Source organism: Arachis stenosperma, chromosome 7 (genome assembly GCF_014773155.1).
Source record: "Arachis stenosperma cultivar V10309 chromosome 7, arast.V10309.gnm1.PFL2, whole genome shotgun sequence".
Classification (NCBI taxonomy): Eukaryota; Viridiplantae; Streptophyta; class Magnoliopsida; order Fabales; family Fabaceae; genus Arachis; species Arachis stenosperma.
The window spans coordinates 3758268-3781518 of record NC_080383.1 but is presented as its reverse complement, the minus strand read 5'-3'; the positions used below and the strand labels follow the sequence as shown (position 1 = coordinate 3781518).

The window sequence follows — 23251 nt, the reverse complement described above, 5'->3', positions numbered from 1 at the left end:
TGAAACTATCATGTTAGTGTTTACTTGACAATAAAAACTTACTCATCAAAATTTGGTGATGCTAGGGAGACAAAAAAAAAAGTTAGGAAATTATATACACTATGATTTGTTGTTGCTAGAGAATCAAGTCCCTTTCTTTGTTCTTGATAAGTTTTACAATCTAGCTTTTTCTTCTACCTTAAATAGTGGCAATCGAAGCCATCCTTCATTATTAAGGCTCACTGGTTCCATGGTTCTTGATAGTATCATTCCTCCATGTTATGATGATGAGATAACTTTATTCAGTGTTGGTAGAATAGCTCATTTCACAGCTTCTGTTAAGATCCTCTCAGATTTTTCCAACCATCAACCTCTGGATGCTCAAGAGGAGAAAGGTTACTGCAAATTTATAGTGCAACTAAGTTGAATGAAGGTGGAGTGAAGTTTGAGGTAAACAAAAAGAGTCAATGCTTACTAGACTTGGAAACTTTAGGCCAGGATGACTGGACTGAAGTTGTTTTAAGAAATTTGTTAGCTTTCGAACAATGTCACTGTATCGAAGAATCCTACCTCACAGACTATATTGTTTTCTGCTTATTCTCACTGTTGTTCAGACAGTATTTTCTGTTCTTCAAGAAGTACACTAGTACTAGATTAATGTTTATATTGGATGATCTATTCTCAATATAGTGTGGTAGTTTTGACATCTTTGTATTTTGAAAGAATTGAAATGTTTGTTATCAACATGTGGCCACTTTATTATGTAATTATAAGACCACTGCATATGGCGTATCCCTTCTATGTAATTGTGTATCAAGTTTGATTGGGATATTTTTCTTATTGTTACTGTTACGGCCCGGCCCAAGATCAGCGCGGGTCGACCCGATCCAAGCCATACTCGACCCGGACACGCGCCCTCCACCCGACCCGGACACGCGTCCTGTACGGCTCACACACGGCTGCAGGACAGCGTCCTTAGGAACATGGGCCTATCCCATGAAGGGCCCACCACTGACATGTATATAAGGGGAAGATTGGCTCTTCCCCCGAGGTACGTCATATCCCCTCACCTCGTTATTCTGCTCGCCTGCACATTGCTGACTTAAGCGTCGGAGTGTCCTTGCAGGTGACACCCCCCTTCGCCCATTCACCAGTACAAGTGCTCGACAGCTCGGCAAACCCGCAATCAGCGCGACCAAGGCTAAGGCATCCTCACCTATCCACCCCTTCACTTGCACACCCGACCTGTCCGGAACCCGACTACCGAACATTGGCGCCGTCTGTGGGGACGATTGCCTAAATGGAAGTCGCGCTAGGTCTCGGCGACCGAGCTCGAGCGGCTGAGGCGGAAAGGGCAGCCTCCGTCGCCTCGCAAAGGGGAGGGCGGAGATCCCCCTAACAACACACGAGAACACGACCCTTCGGGGGAACGGGCGGCGATAGCGCCATAATAATGCAGGAGCTACGCCACAGAGTCCAGAACCTAGAACGACAACTGGCCGACCAGGAGCGGGACGGACGGTTTACCGATCCCAGCTATACCCCGTCTCCTGAGGAGGGAGACTCTCACCGAAGCCGCTCGCGACGAGCATCCGCCTCCCGGACGGAAGCAGATAGCACGCGGGAGGAGTCACCCATAAGGAGAAGACGAAATGACACGATCATCTACTCTCGCGGCAGACCCACCCGCCAAGCGGCAAGAGGTCATGAAGACGGGGAAGGAAGAAGATCCGAGAGAACACGACAACCCGTGATAATGGGCGTCACCCCGTTCCATCGATCTATCCTGGAGGTCCGGTTGCCGAAACACTTCGACAAACCAACGGACATGAGGTACGACGGAACTCAAGACCCTCTAGAACACCTCACGACTTTTGAGGCCAGGATGAATCTGGAGGGTGTGGGGGACGAGGTAAGATGCCGCGCCTTCCCGGTAACCCTAGCAGGGCCAGCGATCAGATGGTTTAACGGCCTCCCGCAAGGTTCCATCTACAGTTTTTCAGACATCAGTCGTGCATTCCTGGCCCAATTTACAACGCGGATCGCAAAGGCTAAGCACCCTATCAACCTTCTAGGGGTAACCCAGAGACAAGGAGAACCGACCAGGAAGTACTTAGATCGGTTCAACGATGAATGCTTGGAAATTGACGGCCTAACCGACTCGGTGGCCAGTCTTTGCCTAACAAACGGCCTCCTCAACGAGAACTTCCGAAAACACCTTACCACGAAACCGGTTTGGACGATGCATGAAATCCAAACAGTGGCCAAGGAGTATATAAACGACGAGGAAGTCAGCCGATTCGTGGCTGCCAATAAGCGGCAGTCCGGTTACAGCCAAGCCCGACAACCAGTCGACGGAGAGAGAGCGAAGGAAAAAGCTAGGGAGGAAGCGTCAAACAGGGCACCTCGACTGTTCCCCCGGGTCGGGAAATTCAATAACTACACTCCACTCACTCTCCCTATTGTGGAGGTTTACCAGCAGATAGCAGAGAAAGGAATTCTCCCGAAGCCCCGGCCACTTAAGGACCGAACAGGAGGAAATAAGAACCTCTATTGTGATTACCACAAGGGTTATGGCCATCAAACGCAGGACTGTTTTGACCTGAAGGATGCGCTGGAACAAGCGATAAGGGAAGGAAAGCTAGCAGCGTTCTCCCATCTCATTAGGGAGCCGAGGAGGCGTTATCGCGATCAAGACGAAGAAGGCAAAGCCCGCTCGTCCAAACGGCGACAAGAACCCGAGGACAGAGACCACGGCCTCACTGTGATAAACGTGGTAACGGCAAAGAACACTGCACCAAAATCACGGTCGGCACATAAGAAAGACGCCAAGGTACTGGCGATCTCATCCCCGCCGGTGCAGAGCTCCAAGAAACCTCCCTCCATTTCCTTCGGCCCGGAAGACCAATGGTTCAGCGACGTCCCGGAAAACCCTCCCATGGTCATAACGGCCAGGGTAGGAACCGGCCTCGTCAAACGGATCCTTGTCGACACAGGAGCTGATTCAAACATCATGTTCCGCAACGTGTTCGACGCACTAGGGCTGAAGGATGCCGACCTGACGACTCACCAGCACGGGGTCATCGGGTTAGGCGACCACTTCATCAAACCGGACGGAGTCATTTCCCTACCGATCTCGGTGGGACAGATGCAAGGCCGAAGATCGGCAATGGCCGAGTTCGTAATTCTCCGAGACTCCACAGCCTACAACATCATCTTGGGAAGAAAAACAATCAATGATTTTGAGGCCATAATCAACACCAAGCTGCTAGTTATGAAGTTTGTCACCGATGATGGATCAATAGGGACCATAAGAGGAGACCTCGAGACGGCGGTCGCTTGCGACAACGCCAGCCTTTCTCTTAGAAAGAAGTCCAAGGAAGCATCCGGCGTATTCCTAGCCGACCTTGATGCCAGAGTAGAGGACAAGCCGAGGCCGGAACCAGAAGGGGACCTGGAGAAGATCAGAATCGGTGACGATGGGGAAAAGTTCACATTCATTAACAAGAACCTACCACAGGAGCTAAAGGAGCCTTTGATGGAAATGATAAGGGCCAACAGGGACCTGTTCGCCTGGACACCAGCCGACATGCCGGGCATAGATCCAAAAATCATCTCACACCATCTAGCCGTCAAGCCGGAAGCACGCCCAGTAGCTCAACGGAGGAGAAAGATGTCGGCGGAAAGGGCAGAGGAGGTAGCCAAGCAAACGGCCGGCCTCCTAGAAGCAGGCTTCATACGAGAAGTAGACTACTCGACGTGGCTCTCAAATGTGGTATTGGTGAAAAAACACACTGACAAGTGGAGAATGTGCGTAGACTACTCTGACCTTAACAAAGCATGCCCCAAAGATTGCTTCCCCCTCCCCAACATAGATGCACTCGTCGACGCCGCGGCGGGATACCGGTATCTGAGTTTCATGAACGCCTACTCCGGTTACAATCAGATACCGATGCACCGACCAGACGAAGATAAGACGGCGTTCATAACGCCAGGAGGAACTTTCTGCTACAAGGTAATGCCATTCGGCTTGAAAAATGCGGGGGCGACATATCAAAGGCTGATGAACAGGATATTCCACGACCTCATAGGGAAAACGGTTGAAGTCTATGTGGACGACATCCTGGCAAAAACAACACGACCTGACGACCTCCTAAATGACCTGGCAAGTGTATTTGCGTCCCTGCGCCAACACGGTATGAGGCTAAACCCCCTCAAGTGCGCCTTCGCCATGGAGGCCGGCAAGTTCCTAGGATTTATGATAACTCAAAGAGGGGTAGAAGCTAACCCGGAGAAATGCCAGGCAATACTTCAGATGAAGAGTCCGGGCTGTATCAAGGACGTCCAGAGGTTGGCAGGGCGATTGACATCACTTTTCCGGTTTTTCGGAGCCTCGGCGACAAAGGCCCTGCCATTTTTCAACCTCATGAAGAAAGGGATGGCGTTTGAGTGGACACCCGCGTGCGAAGAAGCCTTTCAACACTTCTAGGAAATCCTGGCGGCACCTCCCGTTCTCGGGAAGCCAAGGGACGGGGAACCACTATACCTATACCTCGCTATAACAAGTGAAGCCCTGGCCGCAGTACTGATACGGGAGGACGGGAAAGCCCAACAGCCAGTCTACTTTATAAGCAGGGCCCTACAAGGAGCAGAATTAAGATATAGCAAGTTAGAAAAGCTAGCCTTGGCACTCTTAACTTCCTCGAGAAGGTTAAAACAATACTTCCAAAGTCACCAAGTGGTCGTCAGAACGGACCAAGGGATCCGGCAAGTTCTCCAAAAACCCGACCTAGCGGGAAGGATGATGACTTGGTCCATCGAACTCTCTCAATATGACATACGGTACGAGCCCCGGCAAGCCATCAAGGCGCAGGCCATGGCGGATTTCCTGGTTGAAGTAACGGGAGATCCAGGCGAAGACACGGCTACACGGTGGAAGCTCCATGTGGACGGAGCCTCCAACCAGACCTTCGGAGGTGCCGGGATCATCCTGGAAAGCCCGATTGGGGTTGTATACGAACAGTCGGTTAGATTCGAATTTCCGATCTCAAACAACCAAGCAGAGTATGAAGCCCTCATAGGAGGCTTGACCCTAGCGGCGGAGGTCGGAGCAAGAAGGCTGGAAGTATGCAGCGATTCCCAAGTCGTCACTTCCCAAGTAAACGGCAGCTACCAAGCCAAGGACCCCTTGTTGCAGAAGTACTTGGAAAAAGTTAAAAGCTTGAGCCAAGAGTTCGAAGAGGTCACGGTCCAGCATGTGCCCAGAGAAAGGAACACACGGGCAGACCTCCTATCAAAATTGGCCAGCACGAAGCCAGGGGAGGGAAACCGGTCTCTCATCCAAGGCATGACAAGGGAACTGGCAATTGCACTACCCATAACAACCCTAAGTTCTTCATGGCTAGACCCCATCACCAACTTCCTAGAACACGGCCAAGTCCCTGGTGATGAAAAGGATGCGGCAAAATTAAGAAGAGAAGCGGCAAAATACGCCGTTATCCAAGGACAGCTGTTCAGAAAAGGGCTTAGCCAACCCCTACTGAAGTGCCTACACCCCGACCAGACGGACTATGTCCTCAAGGAAGTCCATGAGGGCTGCTGTGGGCACCACATCGGAGGCAAAACCCTAGCAAGGAAGTTAATCCGAGCTGGGTACTACTGGCCGTCGATGATGGCAGATTCCAAAGAGTTTGTCAAAAAGTGCATAAAGTGCCAGCAGAATGCCAACTTTGCCAAGGCACCGGCCTCCGAGTTAAGCTTGCTAACGACCTCCCGGCCGTTCGCTCAGTGGGGAGTCGACCTCTTAGGGCCCTTCCCGGTCGGCCCTGGGCAGGTCAAATATCTCAAAGTAGCGATTGATTACTACACCAAATGGATAGAAGCCGAACCACTGGCTAGCATATCCTCGGCCAATTGCAGAAGATTCATGTGGAGGCAGGTGATAACACGATTCGGGATACCGGAAGCCGTCATCTCGGACAATGGCACGCAGTTTACTGACAAGAAGTTCACGGAATTTCTCAGCGGCCTGGGTATAAGGCAAAGGTTCTCTTCGGTAGAGCACCCCCAGACGAATGGACAGGTGGAGTCCGCCAACAAGGTTATCCTTTCAGGGTTGAAAAAGAGGTTGGATAATAAGAAGGGTGCTTGGGCCGACGAGCTAGCGTCGGTCCTCTGGTCTTATCGAACAACCGAGCAGTCCTCCACCAAGGAAACTCCTTTCCGACTAACGTACGGGGTGGATGCGGTAATACCCGTAGAGATCGGTGAACCGAGTCCGCGATTGCTTTTGAAAGGAGTGGAGGAAACTGTAGAAAAGGACCTGATAGATGAAGCCCGGGAAATGGCCCATTTGACGGAAACGGCGCTAAAACAAAGAATAGCTCTGCGATACAACACCAAAGTGCTCAAGAGGGAATTTGAACCTGACGACCTCGTCCTAAGGCGGAATGATGTCGGCCCACCAACCCCCGGAGAGGGCAAGCTAGCGGCAAACTGGGAAGGTCCCTACAGAGTCAAAAAGGTGATGGGAAAAGGAGCCTTTAAGTTAGAAAGGCTCGATGGCAAGGAGGTCCCGAGGACATGGAACGCGGACAACCTTAGAAGATTCTACTCCTAGAGGACGGAGCGACATGCCGGCTAATCTAGCTAAGTAGTAAAATTTGTCATTTAAAGTAACTTTCGAGCCCTTTATGTGGTTACCGAATAAGATATACTTGTGCAAATTCTCCACCCTATTCTATCTCCGTTTTTCAGATAAACCGTCCCGTCAAGACTAACGACGACGCCTGACCCGGGACTGATCACCCCGGGAGATCATCAACTACCATTCTAACGAATAACTACACGAGAGGCCACGGGCCACCAGAGTAAACGACTATAAACCAAAAACGGTTAATAGAAACGATAACGCAATCAAACGAGTAAGAGAAACTTTATCACGACAACACGAGCAAGCGACCAAAAAGTCATTGTTCACAAGCCAAAATAAAAACGGCTAAGATTAAATTGTTCATAAGCCAAAACGGCTGAAATTAACTGATTACAAGCCAAAATAAAACGGCTAAACAAAAAACGATGAAACAAAGAGTTCATTTCTTGGGGACATCGACAACTTGACCATCCTTAATAATCTTGAAAACACCGATTGCCGACGTATCGAACTCAGGGGCAACGATTTTAATTTGAGCTTTCAGGGCTTCCTCGGTGCCCAAAATCGCGCCTTTGCCCTGTTTGATGACATCTTTGTACTTAGCTTTCCATGTTGCCAGTTCGGCCTCCACGGCCTGCTTCTCCTTCTCGACTTCGGCCGCACGCTTCTGCGCCGCGCCGACTTGTCTCTCCAAAGCCATCTCGCGCTCGACTAAACGTGCAACCGTCGCGTCCGATTCCTTTTGTTTTGCCTCAGCAGTTGTGGCCTTCTTTTCGGCGGCAGCGGCTTTCTGTTCGGCAGCGGTGGCCTTCTTCTCGGCGGCATCCAATTTTTCCGAAGATTGAGTCAGCTGTTCCCGAAGGGTCTCAACTTCACTTTTTAACTCATTATTGGCCTTCCCAGCGGAATCCAACCTCCGACAGAGAGACTCCATCCCGGACAGTTCGAACTCGGCCTTCCGAGCTATGACCGCGCCGCGCAGAAGAGTGCGGTACATCCACCTTGCCTGCCCGGCAAGGGAGGACTCATGGAAATGCTCCTCGGTACCGGGGATCAGCTGGGTGTCTATAAAATTTGAAGCGTCGAAATTCCTTTCCATAACAGTAAGGACACCCTCAGGACTAGACGACGTCGTGGATGTCTTCTTCCTTTTTCTCTTCAGGCTGGAGACCTCTACCACCTCCTCCTCATCATCCGGATTGGGCACCGAACCCCCAATCCCGGTCACCTCACGGATAGGGGAAACGTGGACCACCTTGCCACCTTCAACCGCGGCGCCCTGAGCCGAGGTCCCGATCTCGCCGGTTGCGGCCCTCTGCTCGGGAACATCCTGGCCCTCCGGAGGAGCATCAGGCCCCTCGGGGGCGGGCTGGTCGTCACCCTCCTCGTCATCACCACCGCCAAGAAAGGTTTGAAACAGGTCGGGAAGACCCGTCACCGACGCAGACATATCCACTGCAGAAAAGCGAAGAGGTCGGTTAGTCGCCACACAATATCAATAAAAGGAAAAAAGACAAAGGGCAAAGTGAAAAGCTCCTCACAAATATAATTACGGCCGGACTCCCGGTCACCCATGAGGAGATGGGGATTTACTGGGTTCTTCCCAAAAACTGCGTTTAGCACTTCGGCAATCTGCTTATCTACTGCCGACATGCTTCTATAATTTACCTTAATAAAACTATTGGCCCCTGCCCCGAAGCTCCAATAAGTCGGGATGAGCCGTACCCCCTCCAATGACAACCAAAAGGGGTGACGATCTTTGGCCGGGCGGACCTTAAAATACTTGTCCTTAAACCCATGGTAAGAATCTTCGAACAAACCGAAAATCTTCCGACCCTGGACAGCCCGGAAGGACATGAACCCTTTTCTATGTTTCCCCTCCTTGGAAGGGTTTGTGAGGGTGAAGAAAAAGAGGAAAACATCCACAGACACCGGCAGTTCGAGATATTCACAGACCATCTCGAAACAGTGGATCGAAGCCCAACTATTCGGATGCAACTGCGACGGTGACACGGAAATTCGGTTTAAGAGCGCCATTTGAAAGGCTGAGAACGGAATGCGAACTCCGACTTGAGTGAACATGGCTTTGTAGAACCAAATCCAGTCGGCGACCTGGCGGGGTTGGAAGTTGATTTCGTACAATCGCTCGTGAGGAGCCGGGACGAAAACGTCGTAATTGGCATCCTCGTCGGTCCCACCGTACAAATACCCGGCTTGTCGGAACTCGGTGAGCTCCTCCTCGCCCATTTGATTGGGTGAATCCCTTACATCAGAGACGACCCAAGCATATTGGTCGTACGCCGCAGGGTTAACGGATGTCCGGGAGACCGTGCGAGCCATACCTACATGGGGGTACCATCCAGTTAGTCTAAGAGATCGGTTGCTCAGGCCGAACACAAACACCCCCCCCACGACTTCCCGACTAAGGCCAAACAAGACTAAATGGCTAAGAACGTGAAAAAGCCTACCCTGGAATGGTACTTTCCCCCCTAACACGTCTACTCGCAACTAAAGGGCTACGCAGTAACATCAAAAGAACCAAGCAACAAGCATACCAAAAATAATGCATAAAAGGGGGGAATGATTCGAAAGTTACCTAAGTTGATGAAAAGAGGATGATTGCGAGTCTGGGAAGATGCAAGAAACACGAACGGAGGCACCACAGCAACACCTTGGAATCTTGTAGCGGGGAGAAAGAAAGGAAAAATAGGGAGTGTGAAAAAAGTGCAGAAATATCAAAACCGATCGTTTAAAAACTGCCTCCAAAGCGCGAAACGCCTGGGGGCTGAACGGTCTTTTCAAACGGGGTTTTTTCACCCCATTATGACCATTCAATGCTCGGCGCAGGAAACGAAGCGATGAAACGGTTGTTTGAGCAACCAAAAGACGCGCGTTGGAGGCACATCCTGCCCACGAGCGTCCGACCAGACGAGATGCGAGACGACACGCCATTGGTAGCTCCCACGACTACCAGTGGCGCGTGGGGGCACTGTTACGGCTCGGCCCAAGATCAGCGCGGGTCGACCCGATCCAAGCCATACCCGACCCGGACACGCGCCCTCCACCCGACCCGGACACGCGTCCTGTACGGCTCACACACGGCTGCAGGACAGCGTCCTTGGGAACATGGGCCTATCCCATGAAGGGCCCACCACTGACATGTATATAAGGGGAAGATTGGCTCTTCTCCCGAGGTACGTCATATCCCCTCACCTCGTTATTCTGCTCGCCTGCACATTGCTGACTTAAGCGTCGGAGTGTCCTTGCAGGTGACACCCCCCTTCGCCCATTCACCAGTACAAGTGCTCGACAGCTCGGCAAACCCGCAATCAGCGCGACCAAGGCTAAGGCATCCTCACCTATCCACCCCTTCACTTGCACACCCGACCTGTCCGGAACCCGACTACCGAACAGTTACTTTCTTTACATTATTTACACGTTTATTCTGAAATTAGTATTCAAATTAAACATCATGTTCTATCTTAAAGGAAACAAGAGAAGCTTTTCAATTTCAATTGTAGATAAAGAATGTGCACTATTCTTGTGTGACAAGTAATGAGCAAAGGAATGTAAAGCTTAAACTAAAAGTCTTGGTTATCAGCTTTGTATAGTTGGTCTTAGTTGAATGGTCTAACAAAAACTACCAAATCAGGTTTTATTCTAACTAACTCTAATTGGTTATTGCACGTGAATATCTATTGTGTATTTGAATACTAAAAACAAGGCTAGAAGTAATAAATTTGTCGATCACTCTGCATCATAGTATATCTTGAAGCTGAGCCTTGTATAAATATGTTTCTTATTTTATAATCTCAGTGATACTTGCCTTAGAGCATCCAAGAAAAAAAAAGTGATATACTTGTCTTCACTTTGCAAGCTAAGATCATTTCCCAGTCTCAGCTATATATCTATCTCATGTTGAATGTTGCTCTTGAAATTTGGAATTGTCCTCGCATAACACAACTTGTATTTTTTATAAGGTTGTGCATGTTTCCTATTCCACCCATGCTATTCAAACTCTTGTGATTCTTCCAGAACTTTTGATTTCTGACAAAAGGTTCAACTATTTTAATCTTTATTATATACACACTAATTTGACCAAGTGGCTAACTAAAAGGGCAAACTATTCATATAGATGGCAAGTTGGAATACTAATGAAGTAATGAAGATTAAAGCCATGTTGGAGGAGGGACAACCTCGCTTTAAGGAGGAATGCTGCATCTATAGGGTGCCCCATGAGATCCGCAAGTTTAATGAAGATGCATACACTCCAAAGGTTGTTTCCATTGGTCCTTTGCACCATGGAAATGAAAAATTGCTACAGATGGAGGATCAGAAAAAATTATATTGCAGACAATTCATTGAAAGATCGGAGACAAAGAACTTGGAAAGTTTTGTGAGTTGCGTGCGAGAGCTGGAGCCAAAGGTTCGTTCTTGTTACTCAGATAACATCAAGCTTAGTGAAGAAGAACATGTTAGGGTCATATTGGTGGACTGCTGCTTCATATTAGAGCTTTTACTCAAGTACCATTTTAACCAGAGGACCAGTCATGATGCCATTTTTCTGTCACCACGGTTACAGACCTATGTAGGCTTAGATTTGGTGTTGCTCGAGAATCAAGTTCCTTTCTTTGTTCTTGAGAAGCTTTTCAATCTAGCTTTTCCTTCTACTTTTAATAGTGGCAACCCAAGCCCTCCTTCTTTATTATTAAGGCTCGCTCTTGTTTATATGGTTCCTCACAGTACCATTCCCGGTGATATTGATGAGCTAATCTTATCCGGTGTTGGTAACATAACTCATTTCACAGATTTATCAAGAAAGTTTCTATTAGCATCCTCTCACTTATTCCAACCATCAGCCTCTGTATGCTCAAGAGAAGCACAGCTAACACAACTCTATAGTGCAATTGAGTTGAAGGAAGCAGGAGTGAAGTTTGAGGTAAACAAAAATAGTCAATGCTTACAGGACTTGGAAATTTCAGGTCATACTCTCAGAATTCCTTTCACTAGAGTGCATGACTGGACTGAAGTTGTTTTGAGAAATTTGTTAGCTTTCGAGCAATGCCATTGTATCAGTGAATCCTATCTCGCTGACTATATCTTTTTCTTGGATTTTCTTATCAACACAGAAAAGATGTAGATTTGCTGATTAAGAAAGGAATAATTGAGAATTGGTTAGGTGATAGCAATGCAGTGGCTACAATGTTCAATGGTCTTGCAGTGAATCTTGTGAATGTAGGTTTTAGTGTGAAATATTCCTGTATTTTTAAAGGCTTGAATGCTTTCTGTAAGAAACCTTGGAACAGAAGAGTAGCAACTTTGAAGCGCTACTACTGCAACACTCCGTGGAAGACGAGAGCTTCCATTGCTGGAATTTTTCTACTCAAGCATGTTCAATGAGAATTTAATTTCTTGGATGTGAGAAAAATATGAATTTATTATCGATGATTGATAGTTGAGACAATAATTCATACAAAAAAATAGTGTAAGCCAAACTTGGAGGCCAGGTGAACTACTGAATCACTGAATTTTGCTTTCTTCCAACAAAAGAAATGTTTAAAAACTGTGATTAATCACATGGGGGAAAAGTCATGTTACAGATTTCTTAAAAAACAATCTATTTATTAGTGAGGATTAAATACAACTTTTGCATGATGCAATATAAAAGTAATAAAATCAGGATAATTTTTGAAGCCATCTGTGTTTGTAAGCGCTACAAACACACATACAATTACAATGGATCATCACATATTCTGACTAAGAAACTAGAAACAAGAGTTGACCAAGTTCATGAACAAGTCAACTACTACACAGTTCAAGCTGATGGAACATGCCATGTTATTCTGTATTTTTATGCGATTCGAATCCAGAGAAATCACTTTCAATGCACAAGTTTAGGACACCTAGCTAGCAGAGAATTTTAATGTTCAATATTTCTGCATGTTTGAGAAGTTGAATGATTTCTGTAATCATCCTTGGAACAAAAAAGTTGCCACTTTGAAGCTTGATTACTGCAACACTCCATGGAAGACAGTAGCTTCAATTGCTGGAATTTTTCTCTTTATTCTCACTATTATTCAGACAGTATTTTCTATCCTCCAAGTAGTACTAGCTTAATGCATGTGCTGTGTACCTTGGATGATGATTATATATTCAATGCTCAATATATCATGTTTGTTTTGAACACATGTATAGCCTATATATTATATATATAGGGCTACTCTGCAGTTGTATCAACATTTGAATGTAATATTTTTCTTATTGTTACTTTCTTTATATTATTTACACGTTTATTCTGAAATTAGTATTCAAATTAAACATCATGTTTTATCTTAAAGAAAACAAGAGAAGCTATTAAGTAATTAAATAATGGCGAGCCTAATTAAATATTAAAGTAATTTTAACAAGAGAATAATATGCTTTGTCATGGACGAGTTAATGACATAAAGACAAATAAACTTAAAAAGTGATAATTAAATAAAAATTAACATAAAAATAAGAACAATTAAAATATTATTAATAGAAGAAATTAAAACATACATCAGTGTGACAAATATGAGTAAGTTAAAATTTGACTGAAGCTAAAAACCAAGCGTACGAATTTCACAATTTCATCACACTTAAGATGAATTAAAAAAAGAAAGTAGTTGGCTCGAGTTTGTTTGAGAAACATTGATAAAGAAAATTGTGGAAAGAATAATATAGTACTTAGCAAAAGAGTTGAATCCAACACGTTGATGCCTACGTGGCCTTCTTCCACTTTCTGCTTCTTCCTTTGATAACAGTTTCAGAGCTTTGTACTACAACTTTTGGTGCACCGCTTTATTATTCATTCTTCCCCTTTTGAAGATCTTGTTCCTTCTCCTCTCTTCAGTTGACCACTTTTCTGTCAAAGCCTTCCAAGTAATTTCAAAGCTCTCACTGAATCTCCTTGCAACTCTATGAATCTGATCCCTTTGAGGGTACATGAATCCATAAGAAAACAAAAGCCTCATATCGTTTGCAAATTCATGAGGCCCTGAATACACGAATTTGTGCAGCTTTGACTCTATATCCTCAAACCCTATTGGCTTCAACAACACACTCTCACATTTGTTACCAACAATCCCTAACTTCTTGGGATCCACAGTCTTATTGAAAGCCCAGCCATCTCTTCCAACCATGAAGCGCTTCAAGATCACCCAACACTGCATCTTTTGGTAACGATCCATTCTCTGCTCATTCAGAACAACCTTCATCTCCTCTTCCTTCTTCGAACCGGTTCTTGGAATTCTTGAACATGCATTGTGATGTTCTTCCTCTTCCTTCTTCGTGTTCTTCGAGTCAAGCACCTTAGAACCGGTTCTTGGGATTCTTAAACATGCATTGTGGTGTTCTTGCACAGAAGATTTTGTGGAAACAGAAACTTCAGAAGTTGCCAACTTTCTTCTCTTTCTGTCTCCGCGAGAATCAGCACCGTCATCGTCCTTCTTCTGTTTGCACTGTGCATCAGTTGACAAGGTTCTAGAACCTTCTGCATGGCTCTTTCCCACTACATTACACGAGTATTCAGTAGTGGTGCAATGCTGATCTTTCTTCCTCTTCTCGCCGCATGACTCAGAAGCCATAAATTCTGGTCCACGCGTTTCAGTATCAGCATCATGCTTTAGTGTGCACTCTTCAGATGACACTGTTCTTGAACGCGGCAAACGAAGCTTAATTATGAGTCTCTTTCTTGGGGCAATCTCTGCCTCTGCCATTGAAAAGCTTGGTTGTTGATGTTTCGAGTGAACAAGGGTTTCAAGACTCGATCTTTGGTAGGATTAATTAAGGAAAGAAGAAACAAACAAGTTCGTGTGGGTACAATCACTACTACAATCTGGTATAATATAGGATTAAAAGGGTTTGCTTTACCATTACTGGTTTACTTACAAAACAAGGCAAAATAATATATTGTGGTAGTTCTTTTTTAATATGGTTTGTTTGAGTTATCTTTTTTTGAGAGAGTTATCTTCTTTTAAAAAATTTTATAAAAAAATAAAAATAATTTTATGTTTGGATATATTATATAAATTTTTTTTTGTTTATTAATTATATTCAGGTATAATAATATAAAAATATATTTTTTATTTATTATGTAAAAATTATCTTTCTTATAAGAAAAAAAAATCTTCTAAAAAAAAGATATAAATTATAGCTTTTTAAATTATCCGAAAAGATCTTTTGGATTAACTTAAATGAAAAGAATCACTTTTGTGTACACATTTCTTTCATATACAATAATAAATAATAGAGGCATATTCAAATTAGTATAGAGTCATTGCATCTGTTTTGTTTTCTCAAGCTCTCTTCTGCTGTTATTTGTTCTTCAAGCAAGTTATCTAGTTAGTTATCAGTTATTCTGTTGTGACTAGTCTTGGAGTTAGCAAGCTGACTCACTTTTCATTTAGCATAGCTTATATATGTTGTACTTGAGACACATAATAATTCTGATTCACAATACAAACATATTTTTCCATTTTCTGCACAACTCATCCCTAATGTTTATGTTTGCTATGATTTCAACCACTCTTACCTAAACACGAATTCTGGTGCTAAGTGCTATCATAGTAACACCATCATCATGGTTCTGACTTTGTTACTCCCTCTCTCCATGCCACTCTTATTCATTAAATTGGTGCCTTTCTGCTTATTTTTGTCATAATTGAGTTAAGACTTGTTAAGTGAGTCACCCTATTCGGCCTTGATTTCATTTCATATCTGAAACATCACTTATTTGAATGTCATTGTTATTATTATGTATCTGAATTACTTCATTGTTTTCTATATCATTCTGTATTTGAATGGAATTATAGCCATGTATGCAACCCTTGCAAGCAGAGAATTCCAGAATCACTTTTATCTTGGAGTTCACTGAAGGAATTAACATAAAAAGTGATAATTGAATAGAAATTAACATAAAAATAAGAACAATTACTGGTTTACTTATAATATAGAAAAAAAAAAAGAAGCTTGGGACATTACAATCTTTATCTTTATCTTTGTTGAATTTGGGAATTATTTGTTTAGGTATCTTTATTAGAAATTTTTAAAATTTTATTTATAAATTATAAATTAAATTATTTATTTAGCTGGTTGTTTTTTAAATTTTTAAATTTAAGTTGTTAGATATTTAGTTTTTAAAATTGTTGAATTAATTTAAAAAAATCATTTATAAATAATAAATTAGGGGAACCGAGAAGAGGGAAAGGGAAGGGTGGAAGAAGGAGAAGAGGATGAAGAAAGAAGAAGGGAAGCGCGAGAAGGAGCGTGAGAGGGCGTTGATCGGGGAGAAGGGCCACAGCGCCGCAGCGATAGAGATGTGTATGGAAACAAGAAGTTTAACAGGTGATCACATATTGAACATGTTTTTAATGTTATGCATTTGGCAATTTTGTTTGATGCTCTTTTAAATGATAAATGCTCTTGGTAGGTTTTCTTTCATCAAGTAATTTCTTAATTCTAAATGTCGAAATTCAGTTAGGATCATATATTTGTAAAATAAAGTTACAAAATTAGTAGAGATATATGCCCCTATTCAAATTTTGTATCTGACCCGCAACTGTTCACAAGGTTCTGACTTCTGACTTCTGGGGTCTCATTGTTGTAAAACATAATATGAATATGACATTGTCTATTTGAGTTTTTCAGGAAGTAATTCAGAATATGCCTGAGATCCTCGGTCCATCTTATTAACCTGGGTTTTTTTTTTTTTCAATCTTTGTTGCTGTTTCACTGTCCACTATTTGAATGGTGTCATTTTTTTCTAATATTGATTTATTGAATTGCTCCACATCTAAATATGATACTTAACATTAGAATTCATAATTTTAATTATTTTTTAACTTACCCTTTAGACTTTTCCTTTCCAAAGTATATAGTCAGATACAATTGCAAAGGAATGTTGAGTGAATGTTATGTTTGCGAAAATGGACTACTGGCCGTATTTCTTTCTTTACATTTACATATAACAGTAGATTATGTTTGATACTAAGCCTAGATGATGACAGGCCAAAAAGTGCACATCATACCTGATGTTAATGGAACATGGACCTAGAGAATTTTGTAAAGAAGAATTCTCAAATTGTCCTCCTTACGAAGCACTTAGTTTAGATGATTCTAGTAGTAATCTGGAGACGAATTCAGAATATAAGAACATGGACCTAGAGAATTTTGTATATGAAAAGGTTTCAGAAGAAATTGAAGCAAGAAAGGAGGCTAATGAAAGAATTCCATTCCATCTTCATTTACCAAATACGCTTCTGAGTTTAGTTGATGGTATGGTTGTGATTGGGCTGTTCTCTGTTTGCTATTTTGTATAGTTCATCCTTTAATTAAAGATAGAAAATAAAAAATAAAATCAGAACATTAAATAAACTCATCCTGGTTCATGAAGGCGTCTGAATATAAAACCAGGACTTTTTATAATTTATGCTTTTTTTGGCCTGTTTCTTGACATAGTGATCTAACTATGCTTGGTCAAAATTTACAAACACAGATATTGATGTTCCGGGTGATTCGGCATCTAAACAGAGTGAATGTTAGAGTAGCTAGTCCTTATGGAGATCCTTCAAGTAACATGCTAAGAGATGATGATCCTAGTGGTGCAGTATTCCTGCGCACAAACTGGCAGTTGCAAGGGTACTTACAAGAGCAAGCTGATATAATTGAAAAGTATGCATCTTGTAGTATTTGAACTGTTAGTTCTTTTACATTGCTGCTTTGGAGAATCTTCATTGCTACTTGGATTACAGGTATTTGAACTGTTAGTTCTTTTCTAGTATCTCTAGTGATATTGAAATTGGACAATGAATTGTTAATTCCTCATTTGGTGACTAGTTATTTTAAAGCAAGTGATAGAGGTAAAAAGGCATAATCATTGTGCCTGGTGTCCATTCTATCTAGGGTACAAACGAGGCCTTGTTGACTATGTTGCCAAGTGTCACTTTTCTCGGTTGTTGTAACTTATCTGTCAAACCATTCCTCAAAAGGTTGACTTTACCTTGTGTATCAATTTTCATGACAATTATTCAATTATAATATGTACACTTTACTTAAGAAACCCAGCTATTTTACAGCTCCTATTTCCTAATAATAACTAAGCAAAGAATTTTAATTTGGCTGAATTAGACCTTAGCTTCTTATCCCAGGAAGGAGAAAAAGGTACTGGTTGCTGCTAGTGTTAGTGAGTGTTAAAAGAGAACACACTGTTTAAAGGGTTGCGTTTCATCTTCTGCGTGTGCTACAAGTACAATCTGCAAGTTGAGAATGCTTCAGTTCTTCTTTTACTTGCTGAAATTCACAAGGTAATGTGATCATATTATTTGACACACTTTTGGTTTGTGTATTCTCTGTAAGTTTTGTATGGAGCAAAATATTCTAAGCCAGTAGAATTGGGGAGAAAAGAAAAGTCAAGTAAGGAAATGCTTCTGTGTGTTTGTATATAGGCAAAAATTTGTCATGAGTCGTGATTATTGATGCACATATCTTTTATATTCTTCAATTTATACTAGCTTATGATATATTTTTTTTATTGTGTATACTTTTTATGTGAGATATTGATACAACCTAAATGATTGACTATTGTTGTCTGTTCTCTACTTTAAATCCGGAAACGCAGTTCTAGGCCTTCCATATGCATTAGCAAGCCTTTCATTCTGCCGATCTTCTAAAAGCCTCTGCTACTCTTACTCTAGCTGAGTTGTGGCTCTCTCTTGGATCAAGCCATGCGACAAGGGCTTTGAACCAATGATTCTTGGTCACGGTGGTTTGGAGCTCCGCCCACGGTCCGATACAAACTCAATGGTATGTGATTGTAAACCCTTTTTTTGGGTAGATACAACCGTCCTCTTCTAATTCCACTATCCTTGCTCCTTTTTCTATTCATACTTTTCAACTTCTATCTTAATGCTTCTTTTTCTCTCTTTAAATATTAAGCAAACTAACTAACCACCACACTCTTATATGGTACATTAATTTTTCTATACTAATAAAAATAATTATTACTAACTAACCACCACACTCCTTGTATAAATATGTTTCTTATTTTATAATCTCAGTGATACTTGCCTTATAGCATCCAAGAAAAAAAAAGTGATATACTTGTCTTCACTTTGCAAGCTAAGATCATTTCCTAATCTCAGCTATATATCTATCTCATGTTGAATAATGTTGCTCTTGAAATTTGGAACATAACACAACTTGTATGTTTTATAAGGTTGTGCACGTTTCCTATTCCACCCATGCTATTCAAACTCTTGTGATTCTTCCAGAACTTTTGATTTCTGACAAGGTAAGTGTGTCTTTTTATATTGCATTATCCTCCAAATTTCTCCTTTGCTAACATAATTAATGTAGAATTATCTATTCTTATTCTATAAAAGTTGGTACATTAATTTTTCTATAGTGTATTTAAGCTATATTTTTCTTTTTAGCGATATCATGTCAATAATTTTATCTATTTGGCAAAATTTAAAAATCAACCAATTATCTTTTAATAAAAGATTTTTAAAAATTAAAAGAAAAAATTCTTATCTATTATTAATACTCTTACTACTATATTATTTGATCTATTTATACATGCTACATAAGATTTTACTACTCTTTATCTCTTAATCTCTTGTATCAATCAGCAAAAATTCTTTCAAATAAATTTAAATTTACCACATTTTCTTACTAAATACATTCAAATATATCATGATTATAAAATTAATTCATAATTTTATATTTATATTTTTGATATTTTTCATTCTTGTTCTTTTTTTTAAACCCAAGTAAGTTCAAATTTGGTACATCTCCTTACTAATTATATTCAAATATATCATGATTATAAAACTAATTTATACTTTTGGCGTTTCTCATTCTCATTCATTTTCTAAAATTTTTTTCTTTAATTATTTGTAACCCAAAAATTACCATATGAGAAGACAAACTATGACAACTAAAACAAATATAAAAACAGAAGCAACAAATGAAGATATAGTTTTATACAACTCTAATATAAAAAGTCTATATCTTTTTTAAAAATAAATAAATTCAAATTTTTAAAATAATAAACTATATTTTAATTATATTATATTTTAATTGAATAATTATATAAAATTATATTCAAATTATCAAATAAATATTCTACAAAATATTTCTAATATAAAACAATTTAAATTTAACATAGTTTACCTATTATCTAATCAATTTTTAAATTATGCAACACTTATTAGAATATATTATATAATATAATATAATTAATTTATCTTTTGACGTATGGGGAAGGTCTCATTTTAGTTTTTATAAACAAAAAAAAAATCATAAAGACATACATTAGGTTTTTTCCACATATCAATATAAAAATAAATAAAGACCGAATGACACAGGAAAGAAAGAATACATAATTTAGTTATTTACTTGATTTTAGACATAAATAAATCCTAGCTAGTTAATTCTTAAATACCAATAACTACGTACATCCAATCATGATTCCTGAATTTTGTGTTCTTTATTTTATTTTAAATCAAGGATAAAATTAGAGTATTTATGATCATAAAAATTAGAGACCTAAATACAAAATTATATACACTACAAATCAACTACTACATTAGTTACTGCTGTCTATATTTATACATACTAATTTACATATTTTATAACTAAATAATTAATTATTAGAATAATTAAATTCATTTACAGTAAAATAATTAATTATTAGAATAATCAAATTTACTTACAATAAAATAATAAAAAAAATAGGTCACTAACTTATTAAAAATACAAAATATATATCTCTCATTTTTTAAAATACGAAACATTTAAGTTTTTCTATCTAAAATATATAAGGACAAATAGGATTTTTAGAAGAATTTAGATGTTTCACATTGTAGAGAGTGAAAAATATTTATGTATTTTTAATTAGTTGATGATTTATTTATCTTCGAGATAAAAAGTCAGGAAATATTTATCGTTTTTTCTGTAATAAATACCAAATACATATCATATCAAAAATACTATTCAAACACTAAACTAACTACTAAAATCAGCCATCAATGTATTTGTATCTAATACATGTGTGGTTTAATTTATTTTAAATGTGCATTTATATTTAAATATAAAAGCCGTTAGATGAAAATTTAGTCAAATCATTTAACGGCTCTCAACTATCAACTTCACGTGAAGTTGACTGCACATGAGTTTTTACCTATTCTATAGTAGAAACTCAAGTACAGTTAAATTCACGTGAAATTGATAACTAAAAGCCGTTAGATGAAAATTTAGTCAAATCATTTAACGGCTCAACTATCAACTTCACGTCATGAGTTTTCACCATATTCTATGCCTTTGGTGTACACTTAGTATAGTCCTTCTTATATACACACTAATTTGACAAGTGGCTAACTAAAAGAGCAAACTATTCATATAGATGGCAAGTTGGAATAATACTAATGAAGTAATGAAGATTAAAGCCATGTTAGAGGAGGGACAACCTCGCTTTAAAGAGGAATGCTGCATCTATAGGGTGCCCCATGAGATCCGCAAGTTTAATGAAGATGCATACACTCCAAAGGTTGTTTCCATTGGTCCTTTGCACCATGGAAATGAAAAATTGCTAAATATGGAGGATCAGAAATATTGCAGACAATTCATTGAAAGATCGGAGACAAAGAACTTGGGAAGTTTTGTGAGTTGCGTGCGAGAGCTGGAGCCAAAGGTTCGTCCTTGTTACTCAGATAACATCAAGCTCAGTGAAGAAGAACATGTTAGGGTGATATTTGTGGACTGCTGCTTCATATTAGAGCTTTTACTCAATTACCATTTTAACCAGAGGACAAGTCATGATGCCATTTTTCTGTCACCACGGTTACAGACCTATGTAGAATTAGATTTGGTGTTGCTCGAGAATCAAGTTCCTTTCTTTGTTCTTGAGAAGCTTTTCAATCTAGCTTTTCCTTCTACTTTTAATAGTGGCAACCCAAGCCATCCTTCTTTATTATTAAGACTCGCTCTTGTTTATATGGTTCCTCACAGTACCATTCCCGGTGATATTGATGAGCTAACCTTATCCGGTGTTGGTAACATAACTCACAGATTTATCAAGAAAGTTTCTATTAACATCCTCTCACTTATTCCAACCATCAGCCTCTGGATGCTCAAGAGAAGCACAGCTAACACAACTCTATAGTGCAACTGAGTTGAAGGAAGCAGGAGTGAAGTTTGAGGTAAACAAAAATAGTAAATGCTTACTGGACTTGGAAATTACAGGTCATACTCTGAGAATTCCATTTACTAGAGTGCATGACTGGACTGGAGTTGTTTTGAGAAATTTGTTAGCTTTCGAGCAATGCCATTGTATCAGTCAATCCTATCTTGCTGACTATATCTTTTTCTTGGATTTTCTTATCAACACAGAAAAAGATGTAGATTTGCTGATTAAGAAAGGAATAATTGAGAATTGGTTAGGTGAGAGCAATGCAGTGGCTAAAATGTTCAATGGTCTTGCAGTGAATCTTGTGAATGTAGGTTTTAATGTGAAATATTCCTGTATTTTTAAAGGCTTGAATGCTTTCTGTAAGAAACCTTGGAACAGAAAAGTAGCAATTTTGAAGCGCGACTACTGCAACACTCCATGGAAGACGGTAGCTTCAATTGCTGGAATTTTTCTACTTATTCTCACTGTTATTCAAACAGTGTTTTCTATCCTCCAAGGAGTACATTAGTTACTATATTAATTGAAATGTTTGTTACTCAAGCATGTTCAATGAGAATTTAATTTCTTGGATGTGAGAAAAATGTGAATTTATTATAGATGATTGATAGTTGAGACAATAATTCATACAAAAAAATAGTGTAAGCCAAACTTGGAGGCCAGGTGAACTACTGAATCACTGAATTTTGCTTTCTTCCAACACAAGAAATGGTCATATGAAAGGGAGAAAGAAATGTTTAAAAACTGCGATTAATCACATGGGGAAAAAGCCTCAAAGAATCAATAATTAATTCACAATAACAAATTATATGAAAAAGAATCATTACAGGTTACAGATTTCTTAAAAACCAATCTATTTATTAGTGAGGATTAAATACAACTTTTGCATGATGCAATATAAAAGTAATAAAATCAGGATAACTTTTGCAGCCATCTGTGTTTGTAAGCGCTGCAAACACACATACAGTTACAATGGATCATCAAGGACATATTCTGACTAAGAAACTAGAAACAAGAGTTGACCAAGTTCATGAACTAGTCAACTACTACACAGTTCAAGTTGATGGAACATGCGATGTTATTCTGTATTCTTTATGCGATTCGAATCCAGAGAAATCACTTTCAATGCACAAGCTTAGGACACCTAGCTAGCAGCTTCCCCTTCATATGAATTTTAATGTTCAATATTTCTGCATGTTTGAGAAGTTGAATGATTTCTGTAATCATCCTTGGAACAAAAAAGTTGCCACTTTGAAGCTTGATTACTGCAACACTCCATGGAAGACAGTAGCTTCAATTGCTGGAATTTTTCTCTTTATTCTCACTATTATTCAGACAGTATTTTCTATCCTCCAAGTAGTACTAGCTTAATGCATGTGCTGTGTAGCTTGGATGATGATTATATATTCAAT

General features: G+C 40.4%; 2 protein-coding genes and 1 pseudogene across 3 annotated transcripts; 2 read left to right on the top strand and 1 right to left on the bottom strand.

Annotated features, from left to right (window-relative positions):
* Positions 1 to 10766: 10766 nt before the first annotated feature.
* LOC130939228 (UPF0481 protein At3g47200-like) lies at positions 10767 to 12031 on the top strand (annotated as a pseudogene).
* Positions 12032 to 13431: 1400 nt separating this feature from the next.
* On the bottom strand, positions 13432 to 14370 carry LOC130939227 (uncharacterized). The gene has a single exon (XM_057867348.1). It carries the CDS (start codon positions 14368 to 14370, stop codon positions 13432 to 13434), a length of 939 nt encoding a protein of 312 aa, XP_057723331.1.
* Positions 14371 to 16752: 2382 nt separating this feature from the next.
* LOC130942114 (uncharacterized) lies at positions 16753 to 22323 on the top strand. Of its 2 annotated transcripts, XM_057870807.1 has the most exons (6): positions 16753 to 16927; positions 17148 to 17403; positions 17489 to 17955; positions 18270 to 18454; positions 18867 to 18941; positions 21057 to 22323. In XM_057870807.1, the coding sequence occupies exons 4-6, from the start codon at positions 18398 to 18400 to the stop codon at positions 21813 to 21815; spliced, it is 891 nt and encodes a 296-aa protein (XP_057726790.1). In that variant the 5' UTR covers positions 16753 to 16927; positions 17148 to 17403; positions 17489 to 17955; positions 18270 to 18397; the 3' UTR covers positions 21816 to 22323. The 2 variants fall into 2 exon arrangements, with proteins under 2 accessions (XP_057726790.1, XP_057726791.1); XM_057870808.1 differs by lacking the exons at positions 16753 to 16927; positions 17148 to 17403 and having other exon boundaries at positions 17472 to 17955.
* Positions 22324 to 23251: the final 928 nt, after the last annotated feature.